At 39.6% G+C, this 14,842-nt stretch overlaps 1 protein-coding gene across 3 annotated transcripts; it reads left to right on the top strand.

The window, feature by feature from the left end:
• Positions 1–121: 121 nt before the first annotated feature.
• GOLT1B (golgi transport 1B) lies at positions 122–14,287 on the top strand. Of its 3 annotated transcripts, XR_003533761.1 has the most exons (6): positions 122–237; positions 5,395–5,486; positions 7,250–7,428; positions 10,181–10,262; positions 11,625–12,870; positions 12,914–14,287. XR_003533761.1 is itself a non-coding variant. In XM_027680819.1 (5 exons), the coding sequence occupies exons 1-5, from the start codon at positions 213–215 to the stop codon at positions 11,661–11,663; spliced, it is 417 nt and encodes a 138-aa protein (XP_027536620.1). In that variant the 5' UTR covers positions 122–212; the 3' UTR covers positions 11,664–14,287. The 3 variants fall into 3 exon arrangements, 2 of the variants coding, with proteins under 2 accessions (XP_027536620.1, XP_027536621.1); XM_027680819.1 differs by having other exon boundaries at positions 11,625–14,287; XM_027680820.1 differs by lacking the exons at positions 11,625–12,870; positions 12,914–14,287 and adding an exon at positions 11,235–11,599.
• Positions 14,288–14,842: the final 555 nt, after the last annotated feature.

The following is a 14,842-nucleotide window of genomic DNA, read 5'->3' as shown; positions in this document are numbered from 1 at the left end:
CCCCGCCCCTTCCGCCGCCACCGCCCCTCGGCCAATCACCGCGTGGCGCCGCGTCCGCGCGGCGATGCAAGACGGTCGCTGATTGGCGGCGGCCCTGCCCAATGGGCGGGCGCGTCTCACCCGGCGGGTGCGTGTTTCCGGAAGACGTGGCCGCTCCCGCCGATCCCGATCCCGCCGATCCCGGTCCCGCTCATCCCGCTCCCGCCGCCACCATGATCTCCCTGTCCGACACGCAGAGTAAGCTTTGCCGGCGGTGCCCGGCCGGGCTGCGGGCGGCGGGGCTGGGGGGAGTCGCAGGGCCCGGCGGGCCCTTTGTGCGCGGCGGCGGCTCCGAGAGCGGATCCCGCTGATCCCACGGGCACCGCCGGGAACAGCGGCGGGGTGGGAATGAGCCCGGGCCGGCGGGGCTCGCCCGGCCGCACCCCCGCGGTGTGGGAGCCGCGGCCGTGCCGGGAGCTTGCAGAGAAGGCGGCGGGTGGAATGGGATGTGGGGATGCAGGGAAGGGCCGGGCCCTCCCCTCGGCAGGGCTCTGTCACCAGCGCTGACGGCGTTTGTCGGGCTGCGAGCGCTGTGAGAATCACAGGAGGGTTTGGGTTGGAAGGGACCTTAAAGGTCACCTCGTTCCACCCCCTGCCATGGGCACGGACACCTCCCGCTAGACCAGGTTGCTCAAAACTCCATCCAGCCTGGCTTTAAACACTTCCAGGGATGGGGCAGCCACAGCTTCTCTGGGCAACCTGTGCCAGTGCCTCACCACCCTCACAATAAAGAATTCCATCCTTATATCCAGCCTAAATTTCCCTGCTTTCAGTTTGTACCCATTGCTCCTTGTCCGGTCCCTATACATGGATGAATGAAAGCCGAGGGGTAAACAAAAGTATCACTTAGATCGAGTCTTCCCATGTGCCTCCCTGGGGGCGTCAGTGGTCTGGAAACAATTAGGTGCGAGTGGCTTCCCTGCATTTCTGGTGCTGTTATCACACCAAATGTTTGCAGGTGACACTGAGGGGGCTGCGAGGTGAGGACCAGACACTCAGTCTGGAGTGGAAGTAAAAACTACTTGTATATGACTATAGTTTTGTTTTCAGTGAATAGAAGTACTTGGAAATAGAGATGCTTAAAGGGAGAGTATAAAGAAATCGAAGTAAAGAGGTTCTTAAGTGTGCCCTTGCAACCAGGAGAACCAAAGGGATCTGGAATGCCTTGGGAAGAGCGTGGCCAGCAGGTCAAGGGAGGTGATCCTGCCCCTCCACTCAGCCCTAGTGAGGCACATCTGGAGTGCTGTGTGCAGGTCTGGGCTCCTCAGTGCAAGAGGGAAATGGAGCTGCTGGAGAGAGTCCAGCAGAGGCCACAAAGGTGATGAGAGGTCTGGAGCATCTCTCTAACGAGGATGGACTGCGGGAGCTGGGCATGTTTAGTCCGGAGAAGGCTGACAGGAGATCTCATCAGTGCACATAAATATCTCCAAGGCGGGTACCAGAGGATGGTGCCAGGCCCTTTACAGTGGTGCCCAGTGACAGGACAAGGAACAATGGCCATAAACTAAACCACAAGAAGTTCCACCTCAGTGTGAGGAAGAACATCTTTACACTGAGGGTGGCAGAGCCTGGCACGGGTTGCCCAAGGAGGGTGTGGAGTTTCCCTCTTTGGGGCCATTCCAAACCCACTTAGTCATGTTCTTATGTTACCTGCTTCGGGTGACCCTGCCTTGGCAAGGAAGTTGATCTTCAGAGGTCCCTTCCACCCCTGATAATTGTGTGATGAGAGTTTAAGCTGCAACAAAGGAGACTGTTAGGTCTTTGATTTAAAACATCTCATGCATGATGCATTTCTGCCCTGATTGCCACAAAAGGAAAGGATTTTGCCTGATAAGCACCACAGCATCAGTTATGAAGGAGGGTGTGAAAAAATGTAGAAAAAAAAGTTAAAATAGCTAAGTTTGATAGCAGAATACTGGAAATGGACGTATTGGAGAGCCAGTCAAGGCCAAGGATGAAGACAGGCAGCAAAGCTTAGCAGCCTTCAGGGTCAGTGATTTCTTGAGAAATTCAAGCGCTGTGCTCTGTTACTGGGATGAGTGCTAACCCTTTGGGTTACTTTTGAGATTTCTGGTTGAGTAAATCCATGTGGGCTTTGCTTTTGTTCATTCCCTAACCTGTTTGGAGTATCCATTGGACGAAAAAAAAAAAGAAAAATCTCAGGAAGAGATTCACTGTTTCCTTGTTTCCTAGTTCCTCATTTGGGACCTTATCTAGTCCAAGTGCTGACACTGTAGGCTTTAACTATCAGAGCCAAGAGCAGTAAATAAAACACTGTGAAGTTTAGGGGGTTTTATGTGGGTTTTTTTCACATTTTTTTCTGAAATTCCGAAGATTTTTCAGCAGATATTTTTAAACTCACTGCTGTCTTTAAAAATATAGAGTTAGCCATAGAATCACTGGTGGAGTAGTGTGTCAAATACCTGGAGAGAACCACTGCATTGGTTGATGCTTGGAAAATTAAGTTTGCAGGTGTAGTCTAGGACATAATTTTTAAGCAGTATATTGAACGATGTTATAAACCACCAGTAACTGCAAAAGAATGCACTTAGTTTTTCTCCTAACAAATTCAATTTTCAGTATTAAAAAATGCTGCTGGCAAAATGATAAACATCAAAACTTTTCATAATCTGTAAACTCCAGTAATTTTTTGTTTTCTGAGAGCCTGGAGTGCACATTTCCATTTTATTTTGTGCTCAAAAGGCAGAGAATGTGCATTGCCTGCCCAGAACTTTCACAAGCAATGTAGCTTAATTTTAAGTCTTAATATTTACTAAGCTGTTTTGACACAGTGCTGCAGTTCTCTTGCACGGCTTATGGGATTTGCGCAGAAACATTGATGAGGTTTTGTTCACTCCTCTCATGAAATCATAATAATTAAAAATAAATAAATAAATAAACAGAGTAAATGCAACTTGGCTAGTTTATGTGTCTGCAGTTCTAGGCATTAAAATGTTGTATTTGACTAATGTGGGAAATCTCTTCTGGCACAGGAGAAAGCATTTAAAAATAGTTTGCTCCCTCTATAAATATTCGTAATCTGTTGTTGAAAAGATTTTATACAAAATGCCAGCACTTTTTTTTTTTAATTCCTCTGAGAACATTAGTAGAATATAATTCCACATTCTGATATGAATCAAGTCAGTAATACCTTCTGCTGAGATATTAGCAACAGAGAATAATAGTCCTGGACCATTCATCATCTTCCAGCAGTTATTTTTGGACAATGACAGCAGTGTTCCTTTTTTCCCTTTCCCTCCACTAACTAGAGAATATGGGTGGCTGCTAAAGTGAATCTGAATCCATTGTAGCAGAAGTGATTACAGAAGTGTCAGAGTGGTGATTGCAGCAGCTGTTGGGAGTTGGCCTCTGCCTCCCTGCCAGATCCATACCTTGTGCTGTGTCTGCGGGAGGAATGAATGCTCACTTCCCATGGCTGCATATTTATCTTTCTGGCAGCTGCTAATTCCTTTGAGTCCTGCCTCCAAGTGTTTCCCTTCCAGAATACAGACTGTTTCTGCTCTTCTGAAGCAAAGAGCACTGGAGAAAAGGGCAGATTGCAATTGTTATATTGCCTTCAGTCAGCAGATCCGTTGAAAATACACTTTGCAATTCTGTTTCTCATTGTAAACCAGTGCTGAGAATGTCTGCAGTAAATTGATTGTGGCAGGTTACTTAGTGGTTTTAATTGTGGGTTGTTAAAATGCTCATAGTAACACTTTAAAGTGGCATTGAGATAATGTAGAGCTACAGTTTTAACATCACGTGCCCTGCAGCCTTGCTGAAAGCTGAGCCCTTGCAGGAGTCTGGGAAGTGGAATGTTGCTGTAACAAATCTCTTTTGAGTTGTTTTGAAATTTATTTGCAATAACTAAAGGGAAGTTCTGAAACAGGCAGAATGATCTTCCTTTGCTCCTGAGCTCCTCAAGCAACAGCAAACAATCAACTCAATCTACAATTGCAGTCCAAAGTGTAATTAAAATATATTTAGGTAGCTCTGGCCAACAGTAGCAGGGAAGGCTGTGACAGTGTGGGTTAGGTTTTTTTTGTGTTTCAGGACAGACTATGCAAAACTACTTGGAACTTCCAAATACATATATATACAGGCACCCTGGGCTGCCAGCCTGTCTGTGGTATTAGGGCTGGTATAGAATTTGTGTATTCTGAAGGTTTCTAAATTCTCTGGTCCCAGGGATAGCAATAATGTAAGGGTGAGGGCATGGATAGATGCCAAGATGTTTTCAGCCGTATTGCTGCTGTTCCAGGTTTTTCTCACCCATTCAGTCTGTGTGAGAGTCAAAAGGAAGGATTTAGAGGTTTAAAATTGAAAGCAGGATGTATTTCTAAATATGATCTTCAAGATACCTTAGAGGCTATTGTCAAGTGGTAATTGTAATCATAGCTTCGTACTTCTAGTACAGTTTTTCACACAAACCTTCCATTCTACTCTCTTGCCTTCTCAGTATTTCTTGAGGAACTTTTACAAAACTCAAAGATCATAGAATTGTTTAGGTTAGAAAAAACGTTTAGGAGCACCAAGTTCAACTGTTAACCCAGCATCACCCAGACCACCACAATATAAGCCAAGACATTAACTGCAAAAGGTAGTTAAATCTGCATGGTAAGATCACATAAAATTAAACTGTTATGCAAAACTAGTAGTCTAGATAATGTATCTTATAAAAATCTAACATTTAATTATGGAAAATGAAATAAGAAACATGAAAAATATAATTGAACATTAATCCCTCAATATTTAGTTAATCTACTAAAGAAGACTTAGTTTTGTGAAAACTGGCAACTGTCTGGAGACCCAGGCTAGTGTGATAGCTTTCAGCACAAGTGTAACTTGGAAAAATCCTGCAGATTCATCTGAGTTGTGTTCCATCCAGAAACTGGGGGGAGTGGGACTGCTGTGCAGGGTTATGGGAGGTGGAATGTGAAGTCTCAGGTGGATGGAAAAGACCAGGGTACTTACCTTACAGGGTAAAGATAATGGGATAAGAACTGGAAACAGAAAACAAAGTTTTGTTGTCTTTTTACAAAACAGTCCTTTTCTCCACACTAGCAACAAATCAAAAGGGATGTCTTTGCCATATGAATGTATGCATGATTTTTGGTTGCATTCAATTTCAGTGTATAGTTCAAATATGGACTTCTTTGATAAGCAGCTTCCAAAGATCTGTCTGGTTTTGAATTAATTGATGTCTACAAGACTTACTATATTTGTACCCTTGGAGAAGTGTTTAAATTTAAAATATCTTTAGGTTGGACATCCTAAGTTTGTTCACAATTTATGCATGACTTTTTCCTAGTACCATGTTTTGTTACATGCCTAAATTTGTTTCTTTTTCAGAGATTGGAATGGGACTAACAGGCTTTGGAGTGTTTTTCCTTTTCTTTGGAATGATACTCTTCTTTGACAAAGCTCTTTTGGCTATTGGAAATGTAAGTGCCTTCTCTGCAGTCCTTAGAATTAAGTATGTGATATATAAAAGATAAACTAAAAATAGAACAGTCTGTTATCAGTTTGAAGCTGGATCACAAAAACTGCTGTGGTGAATTTGGTATAAAGGAAGAGTTATGCTGTGAGTGAATCATTTTTCCTGACTGAAGTCTGAACAGCTCACACTGATCTAAATATCATACCTTGGGTCAGGCCTGAGGGATGTTGGTCAGACAAGAAGCAGCTTGTTCCACAGTTGTTGTGCCGCTGCAAATGTGGTTTTTAGATTGGCTATCATTACTGAGGCGCTTTTTTGTGATCTTGTAAGATAACTGTCAATTTTAAGTATATATTTGGATAAGAATAGTGATGTGTTCTCTATGTGCTGGCAAATGTAGCTTTGCTGTGCTTTATAAGGAAAGAAAGAAGTATGAATTGCTGGTAGTCTGGGTTTAGAAAAGCTTTCATAATAGAGAGATTTAATATCTTCAGCTTTACCAAGTCAAAGTTGTTGCATAAAGCAGCACAGAAAATAATTCCTAGGTCTGGTACACAAAATTTCCCAATCCAAAGCAAATATAAAATGACAGGGTGTTTTCTGCATGTGATAATTAATCTCTGTGCCTCTGCTGTTCTCAGCTTCACCAAGCAGCCCAAGAACAGCCTGGTAGATGTTCACCCCCTCTTTTGCTGATGCCTAAAAGTCTGCAGGCAAAACTGATCGAGTTCACTCTGAGTCAAATACTGAGATTCACTGAAGGGAAATAGGAAATTTTGCATCTGACTTCAAGTACATTAGCTGAAGTATTGCTATGAACCATCAATCAAGTGTGTAGTGGAAGAGTAAAAAAAATAAAATAATGCTTATTTTTTTCTTTTCCTGATGTAAGGTGGAAATACAAGATCCTGTTTAGGGAAAATGATGAAACATAGGTAGGAAGAGCCAAAGGCAGGTTATGTAGTAACCAAAGATAATGCAAGAAAAGGTACTGTATCCTTGCAGAAAGGTTCTGTTGGGTTTTTTTAAAGAAGTTAGGAAGGGCAGGAGGTGGTAAGAAAGTGATTTATTAAATAATATAAACTTAAACTTCATCTATAATCCTAAATAAAATCTGAGATACTGTCGCTTTCTGAGCAAAAATGTTGCCCAGATTTGTGCTTAAAAGCTGAAATAATTTCAAGTCCTGTTCCTGCAGGACACTAAAAATAGTTCTAACTATTGGGACAAGAGTGATAGTGTTCAATCTATACTGGAACAAATAAACAGTAGAAAGACTCTACACAGTAAAAAACCCCAAAACAACAGATAATGCTGTTCAGCTGTTTTCCTTTTTTGCCTTTGCACTATGAGTGGATCAGTCCAAGCTGTTGAAGATGTCAATACTACAGAACAGAGGTGCTTTTATGTTCTTAGTTTTCAGGAACCTTTCCTGTCAGTGGTACTAAGCTTCAGCACCACTTGTGGTAATGATTGTACTTATGTGACAGGACAGATGTAACTGTTGTCAGTAGGTCTTTTGTCTTGAGTGTGTTTGTCAGAGACCACAAAGGTAGACTCATCACTTTTTAAGCAGCTGAGAGCTACAAATGCTGTAACATGGACTTTACAAATAGAAAATCAATAGTAAATTCATTCTCACCACCTGTCTTCTGGTATTAAAAGATTTGGTGCAAGAAATGTAGTCTAATTTTGTAAAATATATATATATTTACATCCTAAACTTGGGGACATTATTAGCTATTTTCTTTCTTTGGTCTTTTCTAGGTTTTATTTGTGGCTGGCTTGTCTTTTGTTATCGGTTTAGAAAGAACATTTAGATTCTTCTTTCAAAAACACAAAATGAAAGCAACAGGCTTCTTCCTGGGTGGTGTGCTCATAGTTCTCATTGGTTGGCCTTTAATAGGAATGATCCTTGAAATTTATGGATTCTTCCTATTATTCAGGTAAGTCCTGTTTCAAAATAACTCTGCGTTGGTGTATCTAGGAATAAATGTATTCATACAGTGCTTCTGTGTTACAGTTGACAAAGCAGCATCCTTTAAATGTTTGTTTTGACAGATTTTAAATAAAGTTGTTAATTTACATTTGCTAGAGGTGGAAAGTTGATAAATATTTTTCCAAGACTCAAGTCTGCTAATGTTTGCGAGGCATATGACAAACTGACTTTGTTCAGTTGATATCTGACCAAAGAATTGTAAAGCTTCAAAATACCTGAGAACCCAAATTGTTAGCAGTTCCTCATACAAAAAGCAGATACTTAGTTGTTTTTTTTTTGGTGGAGAGTTTATTCTTTTCTTTAACAAATGTGGCAAAATACTTGGCTACTGCCATCCTTAGGTTTGTAACCATTTTATTACTATGGCAGCCCAGTGGAAAGATGTTTTCTGTCATGTTTCATTACACTCGTGCCCTAATGGAGTCAAAACTGCTGGTTTGGTCAAGTGTCATCTCAACTGAGTTAAGGAAAAAATGGAAATTCTAATTTTTTTAACAGCAAACTTGATACATGTTGTAACTTTCACAATGTGTCATTTAAGTTCTTCATAAATGCAACTGTAATGGTGAAAGAATTTGACTTGTTACAACTGGCATACATATCTATATTTTTATCTTTATTTCCATGGTTGAACTTCTGTACTCACTACAGAACAAAGCACAGAATATGCTAAGAAGTAAAAAGGGGGCTTTTAGTTGTTCTTGGACTTCTGTCCAGATGAAGACTGTTTCATTAGTGCTTATTGATTCAGTAACAGACCCTGGAATATTCAACAACTGGCTAAATAGTACAGTTGCTGTTAACCAAAGTCAGACCACTGTTCTCATGGTGTTCTTTTTGCACTCAGTAAAATTGTTTGCTGATCTTCTATTTAGTTTATATTAATTTTTTTTTTTAAAGTTTTAACTTGACTCCTACTGAAGACAGTGAGATTTCAGAAAATGAATTTTATGTGTTTAATATATGTTTCTTATTCTACTCTGTGTTACTCTGAATTCTATCACTGCAAGTGCTTTGATAATCACAGCATTTCACTGAATACATTGTCACTTCTTGCAGTAGCACTTGGGTTTAATCAGCCAGTACAAAGCAAGTAGAGTGTGTTTCCAACAAAACACCCTCCTTTTAAAGGATCTCGAATTATAAATTACAATGTCTAGGCAGGTGGGGTTATGGATTATGTAGTGGTACTAGCCAGGGGCTACAGGGTAAAATAATGTTGGAGGGTTTATAAGAGGTCAATAGTTATCCCTAGTTCACTAGAACTATCCCTTACTCTGAAGAGTATCAACAAGGGATAGATAATTCTAGGTGGGAATGTTTATTGATCTGGATTCAAAATATCTCAAGACCATTGGAGACCAGTGGTTGGACTGGATGATCTTCAAGGTCTCTTCCAACCTTAATGATTTTGATTCTACAACTGTCTTTTCTAGCGTTTAATAGTTGTTAAAATCTGAATCCCTTGCCTCAAGGTTGGCTGGTAACTACTTCAAACAAAGCTTTTTGTTTTACTTCAGTCTTGTTCAGGAGTTTTCAGCAACTTGTTCCTTTCTGAAGAAATTACAAATGGAACCTTTCCTTGAGCATCATTTTATCCGATCCCTCAGGATCCTGTTGCTTGGTTGCATAGCAGAAATTTCCCTGGCTATTATGGGACAGTTTCTCTTGTAATCTAAGCTGCTTTTGGAGCCTTGTTCAGATTACAGGCACCCAGAGTTATGGCTAACATTATTATCCTTCCTGTACTGACTATTCCTTATTCTTGGCTACACCAGCTGTTTCTATCCGCTACAAATGGTTTGTGTGCCCTGCATCACAATTTGCTGGGCCACTGAAGTGATCCAATCTTCAAAACAAGAAAATCTCCAAGAAAAACTTTTTGGTATTGATATTACCCAACAAAATATTTTTAAGCAGTGTGGTGAAGAGGATGATGACTTGTCAACCTTCACTGTTTCACTGTGGCTGAGGTCTCACTGCACATTAGTCCTTATTGTACACAGGGAATGTATCGCTCACCACGGGATCAGTGGGAATGCCACCCCCAGCTGAACTGCTACAGTTGGCTGCAAACAGCTGAGACACTGCCATAGGAAATTTGTTTTCCTGCTGCAGAGACAAAGTGGACAGTGCAGGGCCTGCACCATGACAGCTATGACAGGCACCATCCCCTTGGTCATGATTCAAACCTCTGACATTATATAAATTTGAGAAATAAGTGAATACACAACTCTGTCATGCTTTATTTTCTTCAGTTAATGTAAAGAGTACCAAATATGCTTTTAATTACTCAGAACTAATTTCAGTTGTTTCAATATCTGGTCTTACAAGAAGGTATTTCCTATAATGTAAAAAGAAATTATCTCAAAACTTGTGTGGTAATTTTGAGGAATCAGTTGGGAGCATCAGTTTTGTTGACATAAGTTGGATATTCTCTCCTGAGTTATTTTTTCATGAGCTGACTGAACATTGCCAGCTATGAAGGAAATTAAGTCAGTTTAAAAATAAGGTGTTTCTTTCCTGGTTTTCTCCTTTCTCTGCTGAATATCTGTTGATGTATTTGGTAAACTAGTGAGCTGCTAACAAGCTCCAAGATTAATTGGTTTAAAAACTAGCTGTTATTATTTCATGTTACAGCAATATGAGAGTAGCTTAATTACAAAAACTAATTCAATCTTCTGATATTTTACCTAAAGGGGGTTCTTTCCTGTGGTGGTTGGCTTTATTAGAAGAGTTCCAGTTCTTGGATATCTCTTGAATTTACCTGGTATAAGCTCGGTAAGTGTTCAGTACTTCATGCAACAATCGAAGCTTCTGCTGTGTTTTATTCCATTCATACAGCACCAGTAGAAATGCATCAGAAATAAAGCAAATATAACTTTAGAGCAATGACTTTGAATGCATTCCTGTATAGTTTTTGCTTGCAACACACAGATCACATTCATTCCCAGGGAGAGACTTCTAGATGTAAAAACAAAAGGACACGTTTCAGAAGCTGCCCCTGCTTATGTGTTGTGAAGTGGGAGGAGCCCTGGACTGTGACCTGGAACTCTGGGGTTCTTTCTTCTTCACTCTTGGCCCTGGGTGACCAGATTGGTGAATCCTGCCACTGCCCTTTGCCTCTCCTTTTGCCCATAGGATGAGGAGGACACTGTTCTTCTTTGTGCAGTGTTTGGATGTATGTATGAAAAGTGGCCTGTAAAAGCAAACAGTAGAGTACAATGTTAAGTTTCAGCTTGTATGGCAAATCCAGAAACTCTCATGATGCATAATCATTCACCAGGTGTATTAACTAAGGCTTGCTGCACCAGGCTACATCTTGCCATTACTACAATTCATATTTTTTCAAATGGAGGTTTCCATTTTCTTAACAAAATAATCAGGGATTTGAAGACAATTAACTGGTGCCAGAAAGATGGTAATCTAGGGTGTTTCAGTCAACTACTTTTACTGTGCTAATTTCTGTGTGTTTTAACACAAGCATTTTTTTTTTTTTTTTTGAAAGCAACAGTTTCAATAGCTGCTACTAAAAATTAATAGGGGGAATTACTTAGATGGATAGGCTGTTTTTTAAAAATGAGTGTTTAAGATCATCTGTTCCAGTCTCACAGTTAGGCCAAGTTCTGGCTCATAATTCATGATCAATTGAGTGTTTCATTTGTCAATTGATCTCTTTTAGTCATATTTAATTTGATCATAATGGGGTTAAATCTTGTTTTAAAAAGATAATTGTTAATGTTTTATTCAAAGCCTACGTAGGCTCAGAAGAGAATCCACAGTAATGGTCAGTTGAAATATCTTCCTTGGTCTACTAATGCATGTGTGGCTGAGACTGTATTGTTTTGTTTTAACCATTAAGCTGGCAGCGTTATCTGCATTTCTTCTATTTCCTTTCTCATTCTGTTGCATCTTCATGTTGCACTGTTAATGTCTATATGAGACAAACATGTCATGCAGAAACACAATTGCAATGTAAGATTTTTAATTTTCACAAACCTAAACCATGAGACCTCGGTGAGTACTACTTGACTCTCATTTCCAGTCACATACTAACTGTACAAGTAGCAAGTAATATTTGAGAGTAGCTTCACTATACGTAAATATCATCAGCTTAAAACCTTTTTGTCTCCTTTTCTACAGCTTGTAGATAAAGTTGGAGAGAGCAACAACATGGTATAATGACGAGAGGGCCGAAGACTGATTCTAAACTTACTGTATTATTTATAAAATCCTTTTGAAGAATACTCAGCACAAAGATTAAGTTGTGTACAAAGGAAAAAGCTTGTTACATTCTTTACATAACAGTTTAATTTAAAATGTATAGTCAACAAAATACATTAGAAAAGAAGCTCGGCAAGTATGCTTCTAGGAAAGTAACTCCAGAGTTCAGGAAGTAAACTGAAGAGGTGAAAGTCATGGAATAACCCATGTTACAACTGTTCAAGACTATTTTTGTCGGTTTTGGAAAACATGCTAGAGGCAATGAACCCTTGTGGAATTAACGGTGCCTGTGCTTTACCTCCTTATTTTGAAGGTGCAGTAGAGCAAACAGGCCTACATTTTTAAGGGTGACCCAAACTTACCCAACCCTCTGCTTGCTATCCTCAGAGTGCAAAAAATCCAACAGGAAACTTCTTGTGTAACAAGAGATGCGTCTTTGCATGAAGGTTAAGATGACTATTCATCTATAAGTGTATTATGACAATAAAAAGGAAACCCTACACAGTCCTGTTATAAACATTTTTGTAAATATGTGGCTGAAATAAAACATTGTTATCTTAATGTTTCAAAGCCAAATGTTAGTTGATTGTATTTGCCTTCCGTTTCGGAATATGCAAAAGGTCAATCTTTAATAACTTCGGTCTTAAATGTTGGTTCTGAACATGTAGAGCTCAATAGGGAACTCTGGAAACTGGTTTGCATTCCCTCCAGGTTGTTCTCCGTGAGTCATGTTACATGTGCATCCAGAGGAGAATGTAGCCCCTTGTCAGTAACATGAAAACTGTGTAAGATATGCTTAGTTCACAAAAAAATGCATTAGGTTGAGGTGCTGATGTGAACCCTGTGAAATGTAACTTATCAGAATTCGGACCTTTGTTTTTAAACAGTTTGAAACTAAGGTTTCTTTGTTTACTCTGGAACTACACATTGACTTTATTTTTTACAGTAATAAAATGGAAACTTAAAGTTCTGTGTACGTGAGTCTCTGGGGAGAAAACTGAGCAACTGGGGCTGACTGAAGGTCAAGTGCCAATCTCCATATATTTGTAACTTTTCACTTGGGTTGTCTTCAAATAACTTAAAACTTCCATCGTCACAGCAACAACTTTGCTGTTACAGAGGATTCTTGGCTAACCTGGAATAAATGTCCCCTACTAATGCATGGGTCATTGGAATGTTAACATGTTAACATTGTGCACTTTCAATAGGTCATTGGAATGTTAAGGTTGTGCACTTTCAATAGACTTAGTTATGTAGTGCCCTCACCTAAGAAACCATGATTGCTCAGTGAATTGTATTTCTATAGGCCTTCGGAGCTTCTGTTGTTTCACTGTCTTTTCAAACTTAATCCTAAAACAAATTAACCCAGAGTAGTATTTCAAGTAGCTTTGTAACCTTACAGGTCTAATGACTGGTTTTTTGATGTTTTTTTTTTCTTTATTGTGCAGTTAAAATTGAAATTTTCCAAAATAACTTTAACTTAAAAAGAATCCTCATGTATCAACACTTTTGAATGTTGCTCTGAAGTTTGTTTGTATGACATGTTTTATTTTCATTACAACCATATAAATGGCTACAATCCAATACTGTCAATATTAAATTTGCTTCCTTCTCAAACAGGCACAAAATTATTCAGTAAAAAAAGAAAAAGCCGTTATATTTACAGTGAATGACATCTGAAAAAATCAGTGGGTTTATTCTATAAACCCTATTCTAATAACCAAAAATGGCTATATTTGCCTGATGGCATATGTATTATAGTTTACAGACAGGACTAAATATGGTTTGTGGGCTCTACCTCAAGAGATAAACCATTTTAGATAACCCAATTTTAACTGCTCCTGTAGATCTGTTGTGTGTTACAGTGACTAAAGAATAACACTACAGCAGCTTAGCAAACTCATCCTGTTTGTTCTGGTAGGGCACTAGTCTGTGCTCTGGGAACCAAGTGCTGCTTAAAGCAGACAGAGTTCATCATCTACTTTAGAAGTCAGCTGGAAGTTTTGTTCTTGTCTGTCAAAAAATTATGTGATGGGAAAGGTGGATTGCACCACATGACTGTGGAGCCCTGGCTGGCAGCAAATTGCTTGGTAAGCTGAAGTACCTTCATCGACAGGGAAGCTGATGATGTATTTCTGAGGTGATTAATGTGTTGCTGTGTATGATGTTTTAGCTCTCTGAAAATCCAGGATATAGGCAGGTCATCTGACTTATATATTTAATTCATTGTTTTAAATCAAAAGTCAATTTTTTGTCACACGTGAACTGTTGTGAAAAGTGTCTGAGGGAACAGAATTGTATGTTGAATTTAGCATAGTCTTTATCCCTCAAGGTAATGTTGTCTTTGAGACGGTTTTGCCAAGATAAATGTGGGTGGCAGCAAAGGTCAAAACAACTTAGCCTTAAAGTGTTTCTGTCCTTGTAAAAATATCTCTAACAGAAACATGCTTGGAACGTTTCCCCTTTTAAATGTAATTTATAATCGCTGCTTTAAAACTCATAAGGATGGATCTTATTCTGAGCAAATGAATACTGTAAATATCCTTGTCATACCTTGAATAAATGGGTACCTTTTTCTATAATTTGTCTTTGTGTCTCTTTACATGCACATTTGAAGAAAGTCTTTTGGTAAGTTTTCCTTTCCAAAAGGGAGGGGGTGCATGCTGTTACTGCTTGGCTATCATACACTGTTGTGACTTTTACAGTAAATAGTGTCTTGGATTAATCTTAAATGGAAAGGTTTTCTCTCTTTCTTACAATAAACCTTTTACTTAAACATGCCCCTAGTTTTTCGTGTTCCAGTTTTAAACACATCGCAACAAAATGCGGAAGTTACAGTTATGTGGGAAATAGTTTCTTTATTAAACTACCTCCTTTCCGAGGAAATAACTGTGAAACTTCAGGAGAAAAAGGGCACGTGTCTAGAACTTAGAGCAGGTTTTCAGTTTAGTTCAAGGATATGACCATGAGTTCCCTGTATCCTGGAGACTGACCTGATAAGCAGGTTTACCATTCCATGGTGCTCAGCAAACTTCCAGCCCACTGTTAAGCATTTTCAGAGGGAGCAGAACAGCAAAGCAAGGATTTTAACTGGTTGTTGAAGTGGTGTGTTGGTGTTATGTGCCAGTTAGTGCCCT

Source organism: Neopelma chrysocephalum, unplaced genomic scaffold (assembly GCF_003984885.1).
Source record: "Neopelma chrysocephalum unplaced genomic scaffold, ASM398488v2 Primary Assembly neopelma1_59, whole genome shotgun sequence".
Lineage (NCBI taxonomy): Eukaryota > Metazoa > Chordata > Aves > Passeriformes > Pipridae > Neopelma > Neopelma chrysocephalum.
This window is presented reverse-complemented; position numbering and strand designations above follow the sequence as displayed.